At 38.8% G+C, this 24,902-nt stretch overlaps 1 protein-coding gene across 4 annotated transcripts in view; it reads right to left on the bottom strand.

Moving 5' to 3' along the window:
• The window catches only part of NRG1 (neuregulin 1), a 1,102,231-nt gene that overhangs the window by 36,645 nt on the left and 1,040,684 nt on the right, over positions 1-24,902 (bottom strand). For all 4 annotated transcript variants that reach the window (XM_032328748.1, XM_032328747.1, XM_032328746.1 and 1 more), the window contains one exon: positions 5,618-5,747. In XM_032328748.1, coding sequence (XP_032184639.1) covers positions 5,618-5,747 — 130 coding nt within the window. Of the gene's footprint in view, positions 1-5,617; positions 5,748-24,902 lie in introns of those variants that run through there.

Consider the following 24,902-nt stretch of genomic DNA (forward strand, 5'->3'; position numbering starts at 1 on the left):
TACAGTGACCCCTGGGTGGCTCAGTTGGTTGGACGACTGCCTTCGGCTCAGGTCATGATCCCGGAGTCCCGGAATCGAGTCCCGCATCGGGCTCCCAGCTCCACGGGGAGTCTGCTTCTCCCTCTGACTTTCTCCTTGCTCATGCTCTCTCTCACTGTCTCTCTCTCAAGTAAATAAATAAAATCTTAAAAAAAAAAAAAAGGAATATATATATATATATATATATATATATATATATATATATATTCATTCCTTTTATCTATTCCAAATTTCTCCCTCTACAGCCATGGTAATGAGGCCACAGGACACAACCAGGAATTTGAGCCATCATCCCCTTGTTTAATTGTGCTAATCCAGCTATTAAAAAGTGTTATAAATATCATCATAGTCATTTTTATGCCAGGGTTTTATAAAACTTTAACCTTAGCTAGTGTCTCTGATTTTCTCGCCCCACTTTATCTCGTTCCTAAATTTCTCTGGCCTGTATGGAAGTCTGTCTTCCCTAAACCTCTGCTCCATGTTTACTGTGTCAGTCTCCTGCTCCAGAAGTTACGAATACTCCCTACTAGCTCCCAACGTGTCCAAGGTCATCTGCCTGGCCTTTGGAGCTCATACATTGGTCCTTGTGTCTAAGTTGGTTTCTTTTGTTTTGTTTTGTTTTTGTGTCTGTTCTGCATCCCAGAATACAGCTGCTGGTCTAGCTATGCAAGTTACTGCGTCTTGCAGAAAAGCTTGCTGTAGCCTCAGTGCATGCCTGGTATATGGAAAAGCCTCTGTAAGTGATAGCTATGTTTACAGAATCTTCTTCAAGTCATTCCCATCTTTTCTTTTCCTTCTTTTAATTTTCATTACCATAATAATCAGCCCTGCACCCCTTGGGATATAATCTTTCTAATTGGTTTACTATTTTAGCTACTTCATTTTTCTAAACACACTAACTTCCCAGGGACCAGAGACCATGCCTTCCATTTTCTCTGTGTTTTAAAAAATGCCTGACATAGAAATAGTTGTTCTATAAACAAATGTTTACGGTTTCATTTATTGAGTTTATTATAACATATTTGTTGTGACTTTATCTCCTCCAGTTATGTGTATTTTTATAGGCCCTTATATATACTACACAGCTTCATAAAAATGATATAAAATCATAAGCTCACGTTTAAAGGCAACTCCCATCTTCCCAAGTTTTGTGTTTGTTTCTGTTTTTTATTTTTGCTTATAAGGAAGATAATGGTCAGAGATATGAAATGATCTGTCAAATGCAAAGTTATAAAGGTACCTGGCAGCCCTACCAAACCAAGTAAAACTGTTAATGATAAGTAAAATGAAGAAATAGTTTTTTTTTTAAACATGCTACCATAGTCTGTTAAGACAGGTGTATGGATTTATCTAACGTCTACAGAGAAAATGTAATACTACCATTTACTTTTTATTATAAGGAAAAAAAATCTTGCTTCCCAGAGTTAGAAATACTTTAGCAGAAATGAATTCATTTAATTTCATGGACTCCCTGGGAAGAAATTTGGAGAACATATTAACTCTATACTGTGCATCAAGACATCATCCAGAGAGCTAAGTGAAAGGGCTCAAGACTAGTCACCAAAATTGGTGGTTAAGACTCTAATCCCCTCATTGGAAAGCCACATCTGTCCATGGGACAACATAATGGGTTTATAAATATGGTCTGGTATAAAATCATTTTTAGATTAAAAAGAAAAATCACATCAGGGGCGCCTGGGTGGCTCAGTGGGTTAAAGCCTCTGCCTTCGTGAGGCACCTGGGTAGCTCAGTGGGTTAAAGCCTCTGCCTTCGGCTCAGGTCATGATCCCAGGGTCCTGGGATCGAGCCCCATGTTGGACTCCCTGCTTGGCAAGGAGCCTGCCTCCCCCTCTCTCTCTGCCTGCCTCTCTGCCTACTTGTGATCTCTGTCAAATAAATAAAATATTTAAAAAAAATCACATCAACATCTTCCAAAATAGTTCTCTACTGAAACTATTCAGAAGAATTGATATACAAGAACAAGGGGAAAAGCAAAAAGGAAAATCTGGACATTATTTCAAATTGTCTTGTTTCTTTGAATCATGCGATCACACAGGGCATCAAATGGTGAAAGATGGAATGATTCTCCTCCTGTCTTTATGTGATCTGGAATAGTAACTATTTTTTCCCCAGGATAAATTTAAATTACTATGGAGAGAAGAGTAATATAAAAGATGAGAACCACTGCTGAAATTCCCATACAGTCCCCAGGCGGATGTCCCAAATAACCAGCAAACCTCTCCTCAGAGAAGTGTTTAACTGTTACTTGGTTAATCCATTTGGAACACCTTGTTCTAAGTGGAGAGACAAAAGAGATCTGCTGTACAGTCTTCTGCTTCAACTCCCAAGAAGACAACAGTGGATTAGTGACCAGAGAGACTTGGAAACTTTCATGCTTGTGGTGTTTCTGAGTCATGGGATAAAGTTGATTTTGAACGATGTAGCTCATTCTTCAGCAAAATGTTCTGCTTTTGCAGATGGACCATATGGAAACTATGAACTGGCTTTGTAACAGGACCATGATGAGCCAATGCAGCATTTTTTTAATGTTTTCTGTCTCTATTCATGTGGTCCAATGAACAGTATACCATCAAAAGACATGGTCTATTATTTGTTTTAATTCTGAGTAGTGATTTTTTTTTTTAATGTTAAAGATGTTTTCAATACAAGGATTAAAAAAAACCACTTTCATTCAATAAAAAAGGCCTGAAATATTCTGGATGTTAAATATATTTTAATTCTTCCCTCAAGGTTCTGGCCTTCTTTGATGCTTCAATAAAGACATGGTCCAAAAGGGTAAATAAAACAGTCGTCAAAATCATAGGTATCCAAGATTTTCTAATAAGATCCAGTGATAAGCTTTTTAAAACTTTTCTGAGAGATTATAATTACCAAAAAACCCAAAAACAAAAAACACAAAAAACCCCACCAACCCAACCTGATAAAATTATGATGTCAATTTGCTGAGAAGTGGAAGACAAGCATAACCCACTAGACAATTAGCTTGAGAGCTAAAAGTGTTCATTCATGGTTTGCTGCTTTAATATTTATTAGATGAATAACCCACATTTCACTTCAAGATTAAAAATATAGCAAGTATTTTTTTCTGGATTGGGCTTAAAATTTAATGAAAAACTGGAGGGTGAAAAAAATTACGGCTGTTGGCACAATACCAAAATGGAACAAATGAACAGCACTTATGTGATTGCATGTTTTGTGTAGGACGTGGGAGGGCTGCAGAATATAGCTGAAATTAATATGTGGAAAATCACTGCACTGGTTCCTTAGAGGTATTCAGAAACTATCATATGCACTCATGCAGCTTGTAAATCTTTGCAAAGGCTATGATGAAAAATGATCGTGTTTCATTACTATAATTAAAATATAGTGGTCTCAGACGCTTTTGTCAAGAAGTAATCGCATGAGACATAGATAATCTGGGTACCACTGTTTAAAAAAGAGGAGAATTTATGGACCTATAATTTCATTTTTTTCCCCGAAGAGATTTATTAAAACATAATTAGGTGGTTTGCCCAAGATTAGGACAGAATAACAAAATTTCCCCCATGTGATAAATGAGCCTTCTAATGTACAGATTATAATTCTCAGCTTTTGTTTGTTTCTATTTTGATCAGAGTAAACCTTGGAAGAGATTATAAAATTTCTTCATCCCAGTTCAATATGATAAATATGGGGGGGGTGCCGTGTTTGTTTGTATTGTGTTCACAGCAAGCTGGCAGAACCAAAGACCAAAACTGACCAACTTCTATTCTTTACTATAGATATGTCAATTTTGATATACCTGTGATCAAAAAGTGAATCTCTAGGATTACTGTTAAACCAATACTCATTGTCACAGGAAATAATCTGGACCCGGAAGAAATAATTTTCTACATGCTCTTTCATTTTCATCTTGCTTTGAAATTTTGAAAAGGCCCTTTACCTGTGAGTTTTATCTTGGTTTAAGGCTATAACCTATCTCTATGAAAGAGATGTTTAGTAATAAATTAGATGTCTATTCCTGTGATTCTTAGTCTTGTTAAGTTGCCTGTCTTCATTGATAGAATCAGCTACCCAACTACCAAAACTTGTCTTCTCTTAGAACTGCATCTGCTCTTTTATAAAAAGAGCTTTAAAAAATGCTTTTGAGGGCAAAAAAGTGGTTGCAGGAGATACTTTTTCATGTGTACTTAGTACCTGAGGTCCCACAAGACACCTTACAGAGAGCCCTTGTCTAGAACAGCACAGGGTGTGGCAAAACATTCCCTCCAAAATGGTACTTTTTGTTTGATGTTATGATTTTAAAACATATTTCTTTAATGATGTCCTTCGTAACTTATAAAAAAAATAAAAGGTTTTCTTAGAATTGGCACATCAATATTTGTATACTATTTATATGATGTAAAGGGGAAATGGCCTTCTCATTTCTTGTGCCCTTCCCCCCCCCCCCCCCCCCCCCCCCCCCCCCATTTTGCTATATGCTCTATTAGCCCAGTTCTGTCTCTGACAAACTTGCCTTTCCTTGTCCCCAAGTAAACCACAAGCTCATGTTCTGGAGTAGGAGGTGGTTTTTATGACGCCATGTTTTTTTCCCTCCTTTATGATAATCACAGCTACTTTAGAACAATGAGACATAGCCATAGGGCAACCACAAAATAAATAGGTGTTTTTCACCATTTCAGTGAGACGTCAGACTTTTTTTTCGTTTTTTTTAACCACGTCACATTATATGCATTCATGTCCCACTCACAGCTTGAGTATGAAGAGAAGCCTTAAAGGGCATGCCACAATAAACACGTGGTTTTAATAAGACCTAATTTTAACTGCAAGGCTTAAATACTGAATGTAGTGGTAATATCATTGTTTCGTTCGGCCTGTTAAGAAAGAATGACTGTGATCCTTCCTAATGGTGCATCAACTCCTTCAGGTCACTGGAAAGAGCTCCAGTCTAAATATATCTCAAACAAGGGTAGTGCAGGAAAGAACACTCTTGCCTTCTACACGCAATGACGGTCCACACACTAAAAGCATTTCCAAACACGCAATTTAGGTTTGCTGTTTTTTTTTCCCCCCCTATTAGTGAGATCAACCTAAGTTCCATTTTTAGAATAGCTGTAAACCAATAAGCTAATGCCAAGTGTAACAGATGCATAGGTAAAGAACCTTCTGCCCTTCTGCTGCTTTTAGCTCTTCATTTTGGAGATGGTCACTGGGGTAAAAAGGCACATAATCTTACAACCTCATTCATACGCTGCACGGAGAGGGAGGTTTTGTAAGTTCTAGGCCTCTATGATATTTGCACATCTCTTCTAGGTACCAGTGAGGAAAACCACGGGGAAAGCAACTTTATAAATATAAAGGCACAAAGAAAACTGAAAAAAGCAAAAAAACAGTTCCGGATGTAACAAAGGAGATGACAAATGGTGTGAACTTTTCAAAAACACTCTACAAATAAAACAGCATTATTCAACAGGATGCAACAAAATCGGGCAAAGAAGCAACAAGACATCATGAGACGTGGAGTCATCTGAAAGAAGCGGTAACGGACATAAGCCACACAGAGGATTTCTTTTCTTACTTGCACAAGTATCTTGAGGGGTTTGAAAGGTCTTTCACCATGAAGCACTCGCCTCCATTCACACAGAAAGTTTTCTCCTTCTCTGCACACTTTACGAGATGGCTCGTCCCGGTTGTAGAGGTTGACGTAGCTGGATAGAAGATAAAGAAGGGGAAGGTTTACATGTGTTGTTCCCTCTTCGCGACAGCCTTTACTCGCACATCCTCTTCAAAGCAAGAGTTCACAGAAGGTGCAGCAGACTTCGCTACACTTTCAGGCTTAATAAACAACAGCAAACAAGTAAAGTACTTTCTGGGTGTAATTAAATGGAATAAAATTATCAAAGGGTAAGCACAGTTAGTTACTTTAATTAGAATGAAATAGGAAAAAGGCTCAACATTTTTTATAACCAGTATTTTATCTTCTAAGGAAGTTGGAAAAGAGAAGACCTATGGCCAGTAAGTAAAATCAATTTTTCAGGAAGGCTCAAATATAATGATATAAAGTCATGTCAGTGCAATTCAAGTTTAATGTCACTTTTGAATGGCAACGACTTATTTTGGAAATTACGTTTTATGTGTATATTTGACCTTACAGTTTTTAGATCTCTATATATTATATAGATATCCATATATATAGAGAGAGATACAGATATCTGTATCTATATCTGTATCTATATCTATATATATGGCAAAGAAGAACACAAAGTGGCTTATTTGTTCCTAATAAAAAAATATATATCAGTTGAATATATATTAACATACAGAATAGGAGTCATTCTATTCAAAATTTTTATTCTACTGCAAAGAACACTGTTGAATGTCTGACTGCCACCATACTTTTGAGGAAATGGAAAGAGTCTAATAGCTGTTGCAAAAGTAGAACAGCATGACAGAATTCATCCATTTTGAATTAGGAGGAGACACTGATCTTAATTTTGGTTTACAACTACGATAAGCTTGATATCCACTCGTCAAACCTCAGGTATGTGAGAGCAAATTGAAAAGACGGCTCCACCATCAGGCACACGGATTAAATAAAGCCAAAGCATTCGGTCCTGAGACTCAAGGGCACTTCATACCCAAACTTCTGGCTTGCATCCTTGCAAACACTGTAAGCAGTGCTCAGTCTCAACCCAAAACGTCTAACTTACATCATGTTCATGACCAATACTATCAGGATGAGAAGCAAAAGCATTATGGTAAGCCCAAAAAATCCCATTGACTTTTTCATGAAAAAGAAAAAATATATACATGTATCTTTAGATGAAAACTATTCCTTGGCTATGGACTCATTCTTAGGGATTTCTAATTCCTGGACTTCCTTCTCAATTTCTATTTCACTATTTGCATGTGAAACTCAGATGCCCTTTTTTACTTTTATTTGACCTCTCGTGTATTTTTTTTCCCCCATTTTCTTTGGCTTTTCTTCTTCATTTCCTTCTTAAGTCCCCATTTTGTTCTGTTTCACTTTTGACTTCTCCAATTCCGGTTTCGACAGAAATACTCCGGGTGTGATTACTCAGTTTCCGAATTATGTAAGGCCTTTCTTGCCTGGCATTCTCCCATCTAGGGCATGTTTTGGGGCCATTCATGACTCTCAGCATGGCTTTCAGGGGTAACGGCAAAGACGAATCAGACTGAGTTGCACTCTGGAGACAGGTCTGGTTGGAATCCCAACTTCTACTAGCTTTGCGTCTTTGAGCACATCACTTAGCCACCCAGAATGCAATTTTCCCATCTTGAAAACAATGGTAATGGTACTCCTGCAGGATTTTTGTAGGGATCAGACATAATCTAGGTAAGGGAACTGGCACAAGCCTGGCACTCAATGAGCAGTGGCAGGTGTGATTACTAGGCAAGTAGGGAAGGAACTTAGTCAATCAGAAAAGAATCTTGACGATGGAAATCTGAGGATTTCAAAGTTGCACGTTACTCTTGAATCATTATTATGAATAATGGAGAACTAGGTTGATTTTTTTTATTACTCCAAAGAAAAGTCCTTTCAAAATGTATTTCAAGGTATCCTTCAGAGATCTACAAACCAAAGCAAATGAACTTAAGGAGAGGAGGAAGAGAGGTGAGTTCACACTGTCTTATCGGTACACTATCACCTCTTTGTCAGGTAGAGCGCAATGTAATCGGCATCATTTCGTTTCATAAAATCATGGAGTAGACATTCTAGCCACCCCACGACATGTCATTTGAATCCAGTATTAGATCTTCATGTGAAAAACTTGGGTGCTGTGTATTAATATTTCCATCCACAGTAATTGCTTTTAAAAGATTATGAGGAGGAAATCTGCCTTAAATGTTAAAGATTTTGTGCTTAAGACTCTTAAGTGCTGACAGGATACTGTGGGATGAGGAATTGGGCCAGGTTCCCTTGCTGCCCCAGGTGTCCGTGCAGAGCGGACCACCTGCTATGTGCTGTCACCAGTCATTCCCCCAGAAAAACTCTGGTCCTCCAGCAGACCCCAGTGGTCTCGGAATCCCTGACAGGTTGCCAAGGATTACCCTTCACCCAAGCTGAGCAGCAGACATTGCACCAGGCTCTTCCAGAACAAATCCTGAGGCTTTTCCTAAAAACAATGAAACCCCCATTCCCAAGAGCAGACACTCCATACACATTATAAAACTAACAATAAAGATTCACAGTGATAGAAGCAACAGGCAGATACATCGTATCTATTCCTTGGACTTTAAGATAAGTGAGATTGATAACTGTGTGCTGAAACTGGAAATAATGCCCCCAGCCCCTTGGAAGGAAAAATAAAACAAGATGAAAACACAGAGGAAGGCAAACCATAAGAGACTCTCTAACTCCAGGGAACAAACGAGGGTTGTGGGAGGGACGTGGGTGGGGGGATGGGGTAACTGGATGATGGGCCTTAAGGGGGGGCATGTGATGTGATGAGCACTGAGTATTAGACGCAACTGATGAATCACTAAAGTCTACCCCTGAAACTCATAGTACAGTGTATGTTAACCAAATTGAATTTAAATAAAAAATTAAAAAGAAAGGAAATAATCCTTCCTTTTTTTGGCTTTTAAAAATATCTCCCCCTGAAACGATTATCCTTTTCATGCTATCCAGCAGCACCAAGTTACGACACATTCATTTGAAAAATTCTTAGATCATCACCTAAGGCTAACAAGGGGGGATCTGATGATTAAATGATTCTTGGAGGAAATTCAGTAGCAACTATCTTATACGATCATAGACCATTGGGCTTATTAGCACTTCTATCCTTGAGCCGCAGCAAGAACAAAAATGATTGTGGAATTGGAAAGCAGTAATGAACTCCCAGGTGAGGCTAAGTGTCAGCCGACTGGGTACAGCTGTTCTGAACCAACAGCCAAACGCAGGAATAAGTTGTAATTGTCAAAAGAATCTGGGATGGAGATGCTGATACATGAACCCTTCAGATTTTTGCCAGGTTTCCTTTTATCCTCCTTATTTCAATGCAGGGCACAGTCGATCTTAAGCAGATCTATAAATTTTGCAGTGAAACCCTTCCTCCTTGGCTTACACATGCTGTATTGCTAAGTCAGTTTCCATTTAGGAGTTCTGCCAGAAATTAATGAAACAGAGCAGGTTCTTAGACCTAGCTATGGAAATGACATTCTTTCTGGGGAAGCTGGGAGGACTTTATCAGAGGTGGAGCTAAAGGTTGCGCAGGTAGATTGTGTTTCGATATATAAAAGTTGACCCTCACAGTTGTCCTAGGAAGCAGGTGAAGTAGATCCCACTCATTTGGTACTTAATCAACCCAGCTTCTCACCACTTCGTGACTAGTTTGTCACCTTCTCGTAAGTTGCTAAATGAACAGCAATTAGGAATACTGCAAAATATGAACCCACTACCTTTATGCTTGCCATTTATATGAATACTGTATCCCAAACACACTTTCCCTGAGATGTGAGCACCTACCATATTACAAGGAAGAATGTATAAATAAAGCAGTAACTTGTTACCAGACAATGAAACACTCTGGAGTATTTTACTCTTGACCCGGTCTCTCCTGGCACATAGGTCAGGACTGATGACCACGCCTGGAGAGGCTGGACAGTTCTTTGACTTAGCCAACGATTTGGAGACCAACATCACCATTCACAGACTCCCCAAATCCTGCCCCACACAGTCGGGCTCCCTTCTTTCCGCCCTCTCTTCCATTCTTCCTTCTTTCCATCATTCCTTCCTTCCTCCCCTCTACAATTCTTTAATGATTGCCTATTACGTGCGAGACATGAAGATAACAACTAGAGTTACAGGGGTTAAAAACTGTAAGACTGTGAACAGTTCTTCCTAAAAGGAGACCATATTTATAGATAAAATGTAGTGAAATGAGTACTGGAGTTAGTTAAGAAGATTCAGGTCCAAAGCTCAATTTTACCCATTACTCTCATCCAGCTAAACTGCCTCAGTAAATTCTGCTACAAAATGTGCTGTCACAGGGTTGTTGGGAAGTGTGATAAAATATTTTGTCAGCACGCAAATATATGATACTGCTACTATTACTAGTGGTATAAATGTGGAACAAAGAAAAGCAAAAAACACGTCTGTTCAGAGTCAGGAATTACAAATAATCAAGCCTCAAGTGTTCTTAGTATATTATTCTTCTACAAATTATGAAGAGAGATTGTCTAATTTGGAAAAGGTAATCATTGCATGATTACAAAGCATGAAGTACATATAAATAGTCTACTCTATTTTAACTGTATTAAAACCTCTTCTTAATAACTAATAACCACTAAATTTGCCTGTATTTTAAATTGAAGAATAATCTGAGTTAAAAGAACACGGTCTTAAATGTGTGATTATTTTCAACTTCCAAGACGCATGCAATTCTTTAATATTTCTGACCAAAGTTCCAAGTTACTGACTCAAGTGTAGTTGTAATATTGTTATTATAACAGTTTCAAACTATAAGATATAGAAAAATTGTGCGATGTTCATACTGTATAGGACATAGTATAAGCTGTTTATAACGGAACATTTTGGAAGCCACACATTACTGCACACTTTTATAAATACGCTGTAAAAATCTGAGGAGTAATGAAGTGTTCTCTGTTCATCACTAAATACTTTCCCACAGAATCACACAGTATTTCCTGTAGAATGCCAGGAGCTTTCTGCTCAAGGCTGGCTGAAAAGAAAACAATTCTGGAAAGGATGGCTTACTTTCTTGCTTCCTTTAAGTGGTGTTTTCCTTATCAGCAAAGTAGACAGCACTAACAGAGCAGGGCCATTACACAAATGCAAATTGCTGATAAGAAGCTACTCTATTCTTCTTTGACAATTAGCAGGGATTAGCACAAGTGTATGCTATTTACCCCAAGGAGCAATCATTAGACCCTGTCCTCCCTGAGTGAAGGAGTCCTTCCTAGCAGTTTTTAGGACAATTCTTAACAATTTCCTTGCAGAAAAATTTAACGATATCTATGCAGTTTTCTAAGTGAAACAGACACATTTTAACAATGTGTATATTCTAATATGAAACTGTCAATCACTACATTACAGGTTTGATTTTCATTTTTTCTTTTTAAAACATTATCTGTGATATCTTTAATGTCTCTGTGTTTAGAAATCTGCATGCTTTTGTGCTCTTTGAACTCCCAGTTAAAAGGAAAAAAATCTGAAATTATTACTGTAAGGACCTATTTAGCCAGAGCACTTCCATCCGTTAAACAATAACCTTGTTGTTTAACCCTTAAACTGTCCCTGCCCCCTTCGCCCAGGGGACTTACTTAAAAACAAGTCCCAGAAACCAGCCCCAGGTAACAAAGCCCAAATACAAGGGTGGGTCAGGCCAGGTGGAGACTTCTGATCAGTTGGGGGTGGGGGAGATGCACACTGTCTCCCTAGTTACCAAGGAGTGAGCCCCACCCTTTGGGAGCCTTTTGGGTGCCAATTCTGACCAAGGTGATAGGCTAATTCAAATATCTACTAGGGTAAATTGTAATTCAATTGGTCACCTAGCATGACTGTGCAGCTTTCTCTGTGTGTTACAATTTCATTGGCCACCTGTGCGTGGCCAGGCCCAACCACAAGGGCTTTGCCCTTAAAAGCTAGTCTGTGAAGCAAAGAGAGGTCGCCCTCTCTGTAAGAGGTGTGGCCCTGAACGTTCGGGTCTGATTCTTGATGCCTGGCGCGGAATAAAGCTTTGCTTAACCTTCGTTTTTTATCAGTCTCGCTCCTTTAATCATGGACCCATTACTGGGGGAACCTAACAATTACTAGTCTTGTTCGGAATACAGCTCCTTGCAATTAAGTGTGAGAAGCACACTGAACTCCCATGGGGTGAGGGGGTGAGAGGGAGGCGGTCGGGGTGGGGTGGGGAAGAATGCTTATGTGACTCCTGAAAGGAAAGCTCTGCAACAGAAGCTGATCAGGAAGTACTGGGCCATCTCATGTAGCTTCTGTTGATGACTAGGGAAGGAAGGGGGAGTCATTAGCTTTCCAAAGGAAAAGTCCAGAGCCTGACTCAGAAGTCCTGAAGCACTGTCATTCTGGGCTGGCCAGTTTTTCTGAATAAGTAATTCAATCCTCCGCTGAATGGCAAATAAACCGTTGAAGAGGAAAAAACAAAACAACAGAAAAGCCCAACCCTATGCTGGCTTGTAGTTTTCCCAGAGGGAATACAGTGATTTAAAGTAGCATACCATTTTCTTGGCCTCTCCTTTACTGAACTCTGCTGAATAACAAAAAGGGAAGCCAGAGAAGCAGCATCATGAGACCATAAATGAAACCGGAACTTTCTAAAATAGAATTAGGGCATCTCACTTCACGGACCCACAAACTTGGCTGATAAGCTAGAAGTGTTAGTTAGAGGTTCTCAGACTACCCACAAGGTAACAGTTTATCCGAAGAACAAGTTGGCATCAAGGGCCAATGGAAATTAATTGGTATAAGTGATGAACTTGGGCTTTTGCATCATTTAAACACACCTAAGAATGGTGGAGAAGAAACAACGTTAGTATATCTTATAATCTATTCCATATTTAAAAAGAGGGTACAAATCATCTCAAAAGAATAGTTCTTGACCATAGAAATTTAATAAAATTTCTGTAGCAAAGAACTCAGGGGTGCACAGGGAAAGGCTGCCCAAAGGTCACACAAGTGAATTAGGAAATGCTTGCTTTGTTTTGTTAAATGTATACTGTAGCTTGAGTAGGTTTTAATTCCTCTCTGTCTTACAAGCTCTCTGAGCAGATCCTATTATTTCTTCCTTCTTCAGCAGAATGAAAAGTGACCTTTGGGTGTTTCTCCTCATAAAACAAAATTATAATTTTTGTTGTAACACTGATCTCATTTGTAGCTAAACAGAAAGCAGAGTCTGAGTTCCCAGCAGTTGCTGAGCAAATGATTTGGTGTCACTAGATAGTGTTATCCTTAGAAAAATAAAATTGTCAAGAGGTTATTTTCAAACACACAAGTTGCTATCTTTTTTTTCTTTTTCTCTGACAGTGCATTTCACTCGTGATACAATGTAATCACAGTCTACTACTTCTTAGAGCAACATCACAATGACAGATACTTTATAGGATGTCATAGATTTTGTAAAAAAGAGGGAGTGGAGAGTCTCTTCCCACAGTGGGCCATTGGCTATGTTTCCTTCCTCACAAGGCCAATAATCTTCCCTTAGCTAATAAGTCAACTCCAGAAATACAGTTCTGTTACATACTTTTTAGGAATCACTCACTGTTATTAAGTATAAAATTTCCAAAGCTGATAGTGGACAAACTTTCAAGCTGTCCCTTGAATCTTTTCCCATCAATATCTATTCTAAAGGAGTAAAATCCATCTAGCCTACAAAGCAAATACTAGCCGTCCATTTGACTGGCTTAATTTGGTACATCTATAGATCTCCTCAGGCTAAAAGTAGAAGGTGTACATTCTTAACTACACACTGCATTTCTACCAGTATCAGTTTAGTTGGGAGAAGGTCAAGTCAATGTAGAAAATGTTAACCTGTCAATTAGAAAATTAGTCAAAAGTTTGGAGCACTAAGCAAAACAAATCAAAACAGAGAAGACTGATCAAGGATTCAGTTATTCAGCATGCTGCTGAAATTAACATGTGACATTTAATGACATAGGTTAATTTATTCATCAGCTAAAATACATTTAGAAATGAAAGCAGATGAAAGGTCAGAAGATAGAAACTGGGAGGTAAATTCATTATCTTATTCAACAAATCTAAAAAATCATGGCATATCAGATGATAAAAGTCATGTGGTCATCTCAATAGATAGTGAATCAACATTTGATGAGGTTAACCATCAATTTCCATGAGACTATCAAGTATTATCCCTCATATCAAACCTGAATTTAATTAAGCATCCACATACAGTTACTAATTTGCATTAAGTAGAGAGGTCAGAGGAATAATGAAAGACACATCATGGCCTACCATCAGCAAAACCCAGACCATGGAGAACTTTTCTGGGGAAACAGCCTCCCTTCTTCAAAACAAAACTGAAGGAGGATAAACAGACAAAGAGAGCTAGAATTAGAGACAGATCAAGAGGATGAAACAAAGAAAAATCCCAAACAGAGACATTTAAAAGAGAGTTAAGAGACATATAAACCACTCACCTTGCATCAAACTTGGATCCTGATTCAAACAGTTTTAAATGAATGGTATTTATAAAAGGAAATCTGATCACTAATTAGATCATTAATATTTCTATGGGGTTATCGACTATTGTGGATGTCAAATGTACTGGGGTTATGTTTAAAAACAGTCCTTAGCTCTTAGAGATGCATACTGAAATGTTATATTCAATGATAACATTTCTGGAATTTGCTTCAAAATAATAAGAGGGAAGGGAAGTAAGTCTGATCAAGATGAAAAAAAACAAAAACAAAACCAACCCAGTAACGCCGAAGTGGATGATGGCTACCTGGAGATTCATTATTCATTATTTCCTGTACGTCCGTATGTTAGCATACATGCTTACATGTACATTATATGTTTAAAGATACATTTATGTATGTTTAAATTATAAATGCAAAAAATCAATTTCAGGTTTTCTGATACACGATATAGTAGAATTGGGGATGATACTCTCTATCACTTAAAAAGATCTACTTTTAGCAAACAATTCAAATTATACTTAACCCTGAGACTCTGGGAGAGCTTTCCATTAATGTAAAGATCAAGCAAAGTATGTTGATTACCAATGCTGTTATTTAACGTGGCTCTGAAAGTTCTAACCAATGCAGCATGTGAAGAATAACAAACAAACAAACAAACTGCAGTATATATGTAAGACACGAGAAGAGGAAATAATCATTATTTGGCAGTCATTAGTAAGTGAAAAAGTTGCAGCCAAGACTCTAGGACTGATGTTTTTCTTTTCTTCTTTTTTTTAAGGATTTCACTTATTTGAGAGAGAAAGAGTACGCACAACCAGGGGGAGTGGGAGAGGAAGAGGAAGGATCTCCGCTGAGCAGAGAGCCTGATGTGGGGCTCCATCCCAGAACCCTGGGATCATGACTGAGCCAAAGGCAGATGCTTAACCAACTGAGCCACCCAGGCGCCTCAGGACTGATGCTTTTCTAAGCGGACTATACTATATGCCTGTTGATACAAAAGAACCCATTAATGATAAAGAGTATCACAGTTGGCCTAAAATTTCCAAGTTACACAGACGCTCAGGGCAGTAAGGTTCCTAAAATTATGGAAGTATCTTCATGATGGGAATGGATTTCTGCCAAAACTTTTAAGAAATCTCAATTTTCAGTGTTTTGCATAAAGGAGCCTCCATAAAAGTGCAGAAAAGGTGGGCTCTGAGCAATGCAGACACGATCTTTCAAGTGTTTCTGGTTTGAGCCAGACCCTTTCAATGGGTGGTCTGGAATACGAGAAGCCTGGGTGATAGTCCTTGGGTGGCACCTATGCAGCCTTAACCCCCAGCTGCACACCGCTACACACCATTTAGCCAAATTGCTGCCTTTCTGCATTTGGCTGATGGTTGTGGACATAAATGGGCAGATTCTGTTTCTATAAACACCACATTTTCCTCCCGCAGGTTAAAGCTTGCTGCGCATAAAGGAATTAAGCAGTGAGAACATGTTTGAACATACGTATCTTGCTCTGTACCACTCGGCTAATTTCAGTCCATAATTTTCTCAGAACTCCCGGGAGTGCCTTATTTCCAGGTTCATAATCAGAATAGCCCAACAACCCTCCCTGTAACATGATGTGTTTCCATGTGTAGCCACAGTGTTTTGGTTCCCAGCACAAATCCTATGTAATCAGATATCACATGGGCATCTAACTTTATTCAACACCATTATTGTCGTTCATACGTGACCAATATGAATAAAGCAAGGTCTCCAAAAACATGTAACTTTAAATGCTTCATCTTAAAAAAACAAAAAGAAAAACAAACAAAACAAAACAAAAAAACTTGCTGCCCTGTCCTCCCTGCCCAAAGGACTAGCCAGTCTCATAATATTTAGTTCATAGCAGGTATTGTTTCTCTAAAGAGCAATATTTTTTTAGGTTACAGATGGGGGTTGTGGGGGAGGTAATAGTACAGGTAAAACCCATGCCTTTACAGAAACTGGGCCAAAATGATAAATCAGCCCTGACTCCATTATGTCTAAAGGAGCTTTCCTTAAAGCCTTGGGGTTTTTGTCAAAACAAAATATAATTAAAAACAAAACCAAAATTTTGTTTTGTTTTTAATTTCTGGGCCTCTACCCTCAAACCCAACAGGCACCTGTTTGTCTACCACTGTCATTGGTTGTTGTTGTTCACTGGGAGGGAAACAGACAGGTGTGCATGTTGAACTCTTTTCCCAAAGTACACAATTATTAAAAACAAAAAACAAAAAACAAAAAACAGGGCCATATGTTTAGTGTCTTGCGATCATCATGTGGCCTTGCTGTTTTATTATACATATGTGTACAGATGTATGTATACATAATTTGGTTGTGGGGAAAACTCTATGGAAATCATCCCGCTTATAGTAAAACTGAAGGGTATGTTGAAGCACATTGTTTTTTTTAAAAAAAAAAAAAAAAAAGTAGAGGTCAGTGTTTTATCTAGGCTTGCCTGGCAATATTTCCCTGCACTGCCAGAAACAGGGAATTTTAAGGTCCTCACATAGGATCTTAGATATAATTTATTAGTTTTTTTTGGTGGTGATACATCTATCTGTGTATATGGACTAACAAAACACCTCCATCTCACCGAGCTATAATAATTATATATAATTATTATATATAATATACATAATAAAGAGCTGAGGTCTCCCCCCTTTTATTTTTTTAAAAGATTTTTTAAAATTTATTCATTGAAAGCAAAAGAGAGAGTGAGGGCAGGAGCAAGAGGAGTGGGGAACGGCAGAGGGAGAGGGAGAGAAGCAGACTTCCCAGTAAGCCAGGAGCAGGGCTCCATCCCAGGACCCCAGGATCATGACCTGAGCCTGAAGGCAGACGCCACCCAAGTGTCTGATCTTCCCCCTTTTATTTTTTTTTTTATTTTTTATTTTTTATTAATTTATTTATTTTCAGCATAACAGTATTCATTATTTTTTCACCACACCCAGTGCTCCATGCAATCCATGCCCTCTATAATACCCACCACCTGGTCCCCCCAACCTCCCACCCCCCCCCGCCACTTCAAACCCCTCAGATTGTTTTTCAGGGTCCATAGTCTCTCATGATTCACCTCCCCTTCCAATTTCCCCCAACTCCCTTCTCCTCTCCAGCGCCCCTTGTCCTCCATGCTATTTGTTATGCTCCCCAAATAAGTGAAACCATATGATAATTGCCTCTCTCTGCTTGGCTTATTTCACTCAGCATAATCTCTTCCAGTCCCGTCCATGTTGCTACAAAAGTTGCGTATTCATCCTTTCTGATGGAGGCATAATACTCCATAGTGTATATGGACCACATCTTCCTTATCCATTCATCCACTGAAGGACATCTTGGTTCTTTAAATAGTTTGGCGACCGTGGCCATTGCTGCTATAAACATTGGGGTACAGATGGCCCTTCTTTTCATGACATCTGTATCTTTGGGATAAATACCCAGGAGTGCAATTGCAGGGTCATAGGGAAGTTCTATTTTTAATTTCTTGAGGAACCTCCACACTGCTCTCCAAAGAGGCTGCACCAACTTGCATTCCCACCAACAGTGGAAGAGGGTTCCCCTTTCTCCACATCCCCTCCAACACATGTTGTTTCCTGTCTTGTTAAAATGTCTATACTACCTAGAGCAATCTATACTTTTAATGCCATTCTGATCAAAATTCCACTGGTATTCTTCAAAGAGCTGGAGCAAATAATCCAAAAATTTGTATGGAATCAGAAGAGACCCCGAATCGTTAAGGAAATGTTGAAAAACAAAAATAAAACTGGGGCATCACGTTACCTGATTTCAAGCTTTACTACAAAGCTGTGATCACCAAGACAGCATGGTACTGGCATAAAAACAGACACATAGACCAGTGGAACAGAGTAGAGAGCCCAGATACGGACTCTCAACTCTATGGTCAATTAATCTTCGACAAAACAGGAAAAAATATACAGTGGAAAAAAGACAGTCTCTTCAATAAATGGTGCTGGGAAAACTGGGCAGCTATATGTAGAAGAATGAAACTCGACCATTCTCTTACACCGTACACAAAGATAAACTCAAAATGGATAAAAGACCTCAACGTGAGATAGGAATCCATCAGAATCCTAGAGGAGAACATAGGCAGTAATCTCTTCGATATCAGCCACAGCAACTTCTTTCAAGGTATGTCTCCAAAGGCAAAGGAAACAAAAACGTAAATAAACTTTTGGGACTTCATAAAAACCAAAAGCTTCTGCACAGCAAAGGAAACAGTCAAAAAAACAAAAAGGCAACCCACGGAATGGGAGAAGATATTTGCAAATGACAGTATAGACGAAAGGTTGATAATACTTCTTTCAAGGTATGTCTCCAAAGGCAAAGGAAACAAAAACGTAAATAAACTTTTGGGACTTCATAAAAACCAAAAGCTTCTGCACAGCAAAGGAAACAGTCAAAAAAAACAAAAAGGCAACCCACGGAATGGGAGAAGATATTTGCAAATGACAGTATAGACGAAAGGTTGATATCCAGGATCTATAATGAACTCCTCAAACTCAACACACAAAACAGACAAGCATATAAAAAAAATGGGCAGAAGATATGAACAGACACTTTTCCAATGAAGACATACAAATGGCTATCAGACACAAGAAAAATGTTCATCATCACTAGCCCTCAGGGAGATTCAAATTAAAACCACACTGAAATATCACCTTACACCAGTTAGAATGGCCAAAATTAACAAGACAGGAAACAACATGATCTTCCCCCTTTTAAAACATAAACCATTTCTGTAGATGCTGCAGGTATGTGACTAAATACACATCTTTGTTCTTTCCATTTATTACAAAGGTGCCTCACGCCCAAACACTGAACAAGGAAACAGCTCAAAGCAGGGACTCATGGCTGCTCAGTGTACCTGCTGGAAGGGAAGCACGGCTCTACAAGACCATGGACAAGCCCAGGCAGACAAAACCAGATCCCAAACCGGGTCCACTTTGCCAATTCAATCCCTCGCATTGCCATACAATTCCGGGAGAAGAATTAAGTGTCTTCAGCTGAGATCTGTCACTTCTCCAGAAGCTTTCAAGAAGGCCAACACTTTGCAGTACTAATGGTACTAAAAGGAGTCTGCATTGCTAGTTCTGTTCAAACAGGCACTGCCAATACTAGTGAGTAGTGAATTTTGCAGTTCAGTAGAATCCAGTGACTACAGAATCCACTTCAGAATCCAGTGACTGAAGCACCAGAACAATGAGACTTGTGCAGGGTCAGTTATGGTTCTGAACCCCACCAAGGGTAGCTAACAGATGAAACACAAATTCTGGTTCTATTTCAAAGCACGAAAAAAAGCTTCACCAAGCCAAAGAGATCTTGTTAAGGGGAAGGAATCAGACCTCAAACTTATTCTTCATAAAGTCCTGTTTTATTCGTGGCCACCTCATTAAGAAATCCTTACCTCTGAAGAATTTTGAAATAAAAAACACTTACGTTAAAAGAATCAGAGAATTTTTCTTCATCACACATCTTTTTGGGGTGCTGCGGGCTTAGTCCCTGGGATGTTAACTGCCTCTGAACAGAGATCAGTTACAGGCTGAGCGCTTTTCTGTTGGAAGGCTTCCTTCTCCTTGGTCCTTGATGACTAATGTTATATCAAAAAACGCTAGTACTTGGATTTTTCTTAAGGTATGAAGAACTCAGGGAAGTGACTCACTGTTCTACAGAAATCACACAAGTCCCTGGAATTAAATGTTGATAATATAAATGGATCTTAATCAGCAGACAGATGTTAAGAATTCAGTGATCCTTCATTAAGGTATCCTGTGATTTTTTCCGCCCCCAGTTTTGTTTCCTAGGCTTTTGTTTGTCACTCTAATAAATTAATATTATATGTTAATTCATTAGCTAACAGAATACTAGACTACATGATTATTCTTGAAAGCGTTTTAAACTCAACTTTATTTACCCTTTGTCACATTTAAGCCTCCAAATACCAGCTTGGATGCTTCGTTTGCCTGTTTTCCTTTTTTATTTGTATGCTTGTTTGTCTTCAGGATTCAAAGACCATTTTATCTGTGAAATATTTTAGTTGTAAATGATGAATTTCAGTTGTTCAAAGGTGGACAAGCACAACACATGGAGGAACAGATGGAAATTATAAATGAAAACATGGTGTCAAAATATTTCTTTTAAAGTCAGAACTAGGCATTGGTAAACCCACAGTACTATCCACTAAAAATGTTGGCCACAAATACAAAAAAAAAAAAAAAAATCTTACCCATGCAAGTCAGAAAACAAACAGAAAGTAGTCAAATGGTGGATGTAGGGGGCAAAGGAGAGAACAGGAAAGATGTTGGGTCTGTGAAATCCTAGTATAGTACTTCTAGGGACCTAGAGAGTCAATTTGAAGTTCAATTCAATTAGGTATGAGATGCTAGTTTTGTGATGTAAATAGGGCTGTAATATCCCTTAAGGATTAAATTTAAGTGATCTCGCAGGACGGTTCATTTTAACTAGACAAACTTTCTAAGCTCAAGGAGGTTACCTGCCTCCATTTCTCTTTCTTCCTGTTGAATGCACCACTCTCCTTGGGCTGATGGGCTGGGAAACTGTAACTTATCGTGAAGTGTAGCTTCCAATCCTGACATGAAGTTAGAGTTTCCAACACAGAACAATAATCGTTATCAACATGACCATAAGGAAACATGTTGAAATTGAAAAAGTCTAATGACATGCAATCTGCTCCATGGGCAGGGTGATCTGTTCAAAGGAGAAGCACATTCTGGAGATGGGCAAAGTAAGTGTACAGGTGGAGGTAAAAAGAGAGCAGGTGAGGACGCTAGGAACGGTCATGCATGGTCTTCTAATTGGGGGAACCAGTGCTCCATGCTCTAGACAATACTGACGACCATTTCAGCAACTCTGCGAAAGAAGGTATGAAAGATCCAAGTCTAGAGATAATGAATGTATCAGCTTTATTAAAAACTTTGCTCTATTTTAAAAGAGATTCTAACTAGGCATAGCATGAGGTCAGAACAAAGTTCCAACTGCTCTTAGATCAGAGAACCATAGGGGCAGAGGTCCAGACAGAAGAAATCTATCACTATCATAAGCAATTACAGGAAAGACTCTAAAGCCGTAACTATCCTCAAACGGTCAGGAGCATTTTATAATCAAAATCACAAAGAAAACTACTTCCATGCTCAGCTAAATTGGATGACTTAATAAGGTCAAATGACATGTTCAAAGTGAGATGAGAAGTAATCATTTTAAGGGGTCGACATGGACTGGTACTGAGTCCAAATACGGAACTTGCTCTGTGTGGCATTTCCGATTCCCCAGGCATACTTTAAAATAGGAGGCAAGTGCTTTAAAAATTATTCCAAAGTTGAAGAGCACAGAAGAACAAAGTTGAAGCAACACAGTGCTGTTAATAAGGCAAAGCATGTTTAAGTTCCCTGTCATGCTTCTCTCATCCCCAACGTCCAACTCCTTTCGTCAAAAAAGAATAACAATAACAACAAATGGACCTGGTTATCATCTTGTATAAGGCTATGAACTCTTTATTAGTGGGCAATGCCCACTAAATATAGTATCCCAAAGGGAAACTAAATTGAAAGATGAAAAAAGGTGGTAACAAATGAAACAGGACTGTCATCATTACCTGTGACAGAAACTGCATTTTTCTGTCTTAGGAACAAGAAAGTCAGAAAAATGATCTTGATTCCCTCCTATGCTGAAACTGAGGTCTACAAGAACACTGTTTGGGACGTGGCTTCCACAACACGCAGGAGACTTAGCCATCTGAATCACTGCTGGCTCACAGAGAAAAGTGTAAGTAAAAGGGCCATATCTGGCTGACTCACATGAATTCTCTTACCCAATATCTGACTTCGTGTGAAGTCTTAAAAAGTAGTGCCATCTTTCTGGGAACACAACGCTTCTGCTGCCTTTCTTCTTATAGAAGAAATAAGTCTACCCATTCTTTTTTTTTTTTTATTTTAATTTTTTAAATTAACATATAATGTTTGTTTCAGGGGTACAGGCCTGTGATTCAACAGTCTTATCTAATAACCAGTAATCATGACAACACATACCCTCCCCAATGTCCATCACCTAGTTACCCCAGGGTCTATCCATTCTTAATAGTCATATTTCTAGGATTATGACACATCATAAATTATATCCCAATGAAGCTAAGAGTTAAAGATCCAAAAATACTTTAAACAGGCTCACCACTACCATTTCTACTGGGTATGCTATTTACCATGTCCTGGACTTAAGGAAATCTTCAAGATGGGAAAAGGAAATGAGAAGCAGAGCAAGAAGACCTTTTGTGGCTGCAGACATGGAAGAGTTCTCTGGGTATTATATTTTCTTCTTAAGCATCTTCCTCTTTTTTTTTTTTAAAGACTTTATTTTGGAGACAGAAAGCAGCTCAATGGGTGTAGGGCAGAGGGAGAGAGAGAATCTCAAGCAGACTCCCTGCTGAGCACAAAGCCTGATGCAGAAGCTCCAGCTCACCACTCCTGAGACGTCAACCAACAGTCAGACACTTCATCTGCTGAGCCACCCGCCACCCAGGTGTTCCAGCATTTTCCTCTTTATACCATAAAAACCATTTTCTCTGGCAATCTTGTCATTGGAGGTAAAATCATATTCATCTAGCCCAGCAGGCGTTTGGCACTGATAATGTTTGCCATAAATTATAACATCCTATCTTTTCCTTCTTTTCTTTTCTTTTTCTTCCTCCCTCCTTCCCTTGCCCCCCCTTCTTTTGGAGGAGAAATAAATGCTGAAGAAACAACTTCTCTGTATGGTAAAGGCAAGACAATTTACAGCAAAGAACAAGAAGACTGATAATTTGTTAAATATCTGTAGTGGGCCAAATATTCTAGCCCTACAGCAGTAACAGTAACCCTAAGCCCCGCCTGTGTTCGCAGGATAACGCATAACGTGGAGAGAGACTCCAAGGCAGGTTGGCTTCCAGGCCCAGCGAAGCATCCTATCTTATGGGTCTTTCATTCTACAACTGCGTACCTGAACTTGTAGTTAAAAATAAACAGAAAACAACAAAAAAAAATCTTTTCTACAGGCTATTAATTAGAGAAGCCCTTTTCTTCTTTTTTTTTTTTTTTTTAAAGATTTTATTTATTTATCAGAGAGAGAGAGGGGGAGAGAGCGAGCACAGGCAGACAGAATGGCAGGCAGAGGCAGAGGGAGAAGCAGGCTCCCTGCTGAGCAAGGAGCCCGATGTGGGACGATCCCAGGATGCTGGGATCATGATCTGAGCGGAAGGCAGCTGCTTGACCAACTGAGCCACCCAGGCGTCCCGAGAAGCCCTTTTCTACCACCTTCCAGAAAGCATTACTTTCTGAGTACTCCCCTGTGTTTATAAACTGTATGTCAGGGAATGAGACTTAAAATGTTACTTTCAGGGGCGCCTGGGTGGCTCAGTGGATTAAGCCTCTGCCTTCAGGTCAGGTCATGATCGCAGGGTCCTTCAGGTCAGGTCAAGATCGCAGGGTCCTGGGATCAAGCCCTGCATCCGGCTCTCTGCTCAGCAAGGAGCCTGCTTCCTCCTCTCTCTCTGCCTGCTTCTCTGCCTACTTGTGATCTCTGTCTGTCAAATAAATAAATAAATAAATAATCTTTTAAAAAATGTTATTTTTAGATTATGTATTCTTAGCAGAAGACGGGAGGCCACTGCTGTTCAAATCAACATTTTTAAAGTCTTAAACTCAGGGGAGAAAGCTCAGTCCACGTTATCTAGTATCCTTTTGTCTGTTTCAGAATAACACAGTTATCTTCTCTGTTAAGCTTTGCTAAGAATTCGAAAGCTAAACCAATCCTAAGTAGTTTAGGATACATTTGGGAAGTTACCAGAAATTCAGTCTGGCAGAGCACCTGGCTGGTTCAGGCAGTGTTGGAGCACGTGACTCTTGATCTTGGGGTTTTAAGTTCAAGCCCCATGTTGGGTACAGAGATGACTTAAACATAAAATCTTTTTAAGAAATTGATTTTATGTAACAATACTGCAGGGATTCTATTTAATCTCCATTTGGTTGATCCCCATTTTCTTTTTCAAAATTATTTTTAAGAAAATTAATTTTTATCTATTAATTATTTCAAAGTTAGAATAAACTACCTTATAGCTTTATGAAGCTAAGAGAAATTGTGCATGCACATATTATAAATGCACTTACAAATATAAATTTGCTGAGTGATACACATCACTGGGGAGCTATGGCAACAGGAACTATTCCAAACAAAATGCTAAATTTAATTATGATCCCTGCACAGTATTTAATATTTGCATCAGATCTGTGATTGACCTCAATGCAATGTTAATGTCACCAGATCCTTTAAAAGGTGATTGTACTCAGCAAACAGGGAGGAAAGAAAAAAAAAGGCGTACCTCTAAGAGATGCAAATAAATCATGTATAATGAAAAATGATTTCCAGTGACATTTGAAATTAGGTTCATTTTGTTGACTGCTAATTTTCTTTAACCTCATTTTCATATGACATAAATCACCTACAAGAAGGTTTTTCTTAAATTTTTTTTTTCACTTACAAGATGGTTTTAAAAATGGGTCCTGTGATAGCACTCCTAGTTGAAAGTCCTGACAATCAAGTAATTTAAATAAGCAACTCATATGGAAATGGGCTATTCCAACTAGCTCACATGAGACAGCCTTCTTTCCTTTTGTTTAGGTTACATGTAA

Source organism: Mustela erminea, chromosome 21, assembly GCF_009829155.1.
Source record: "Mustela erminea isolate mMusErm1 chromosome 21, mMusErm1.Pri, whole genome shotgun sequence".
NCBI lineage: Eukaryota > Metazoa > Chordata > Mammalia > Carnivora > Mustelidae > Mustela > Mustela erminea.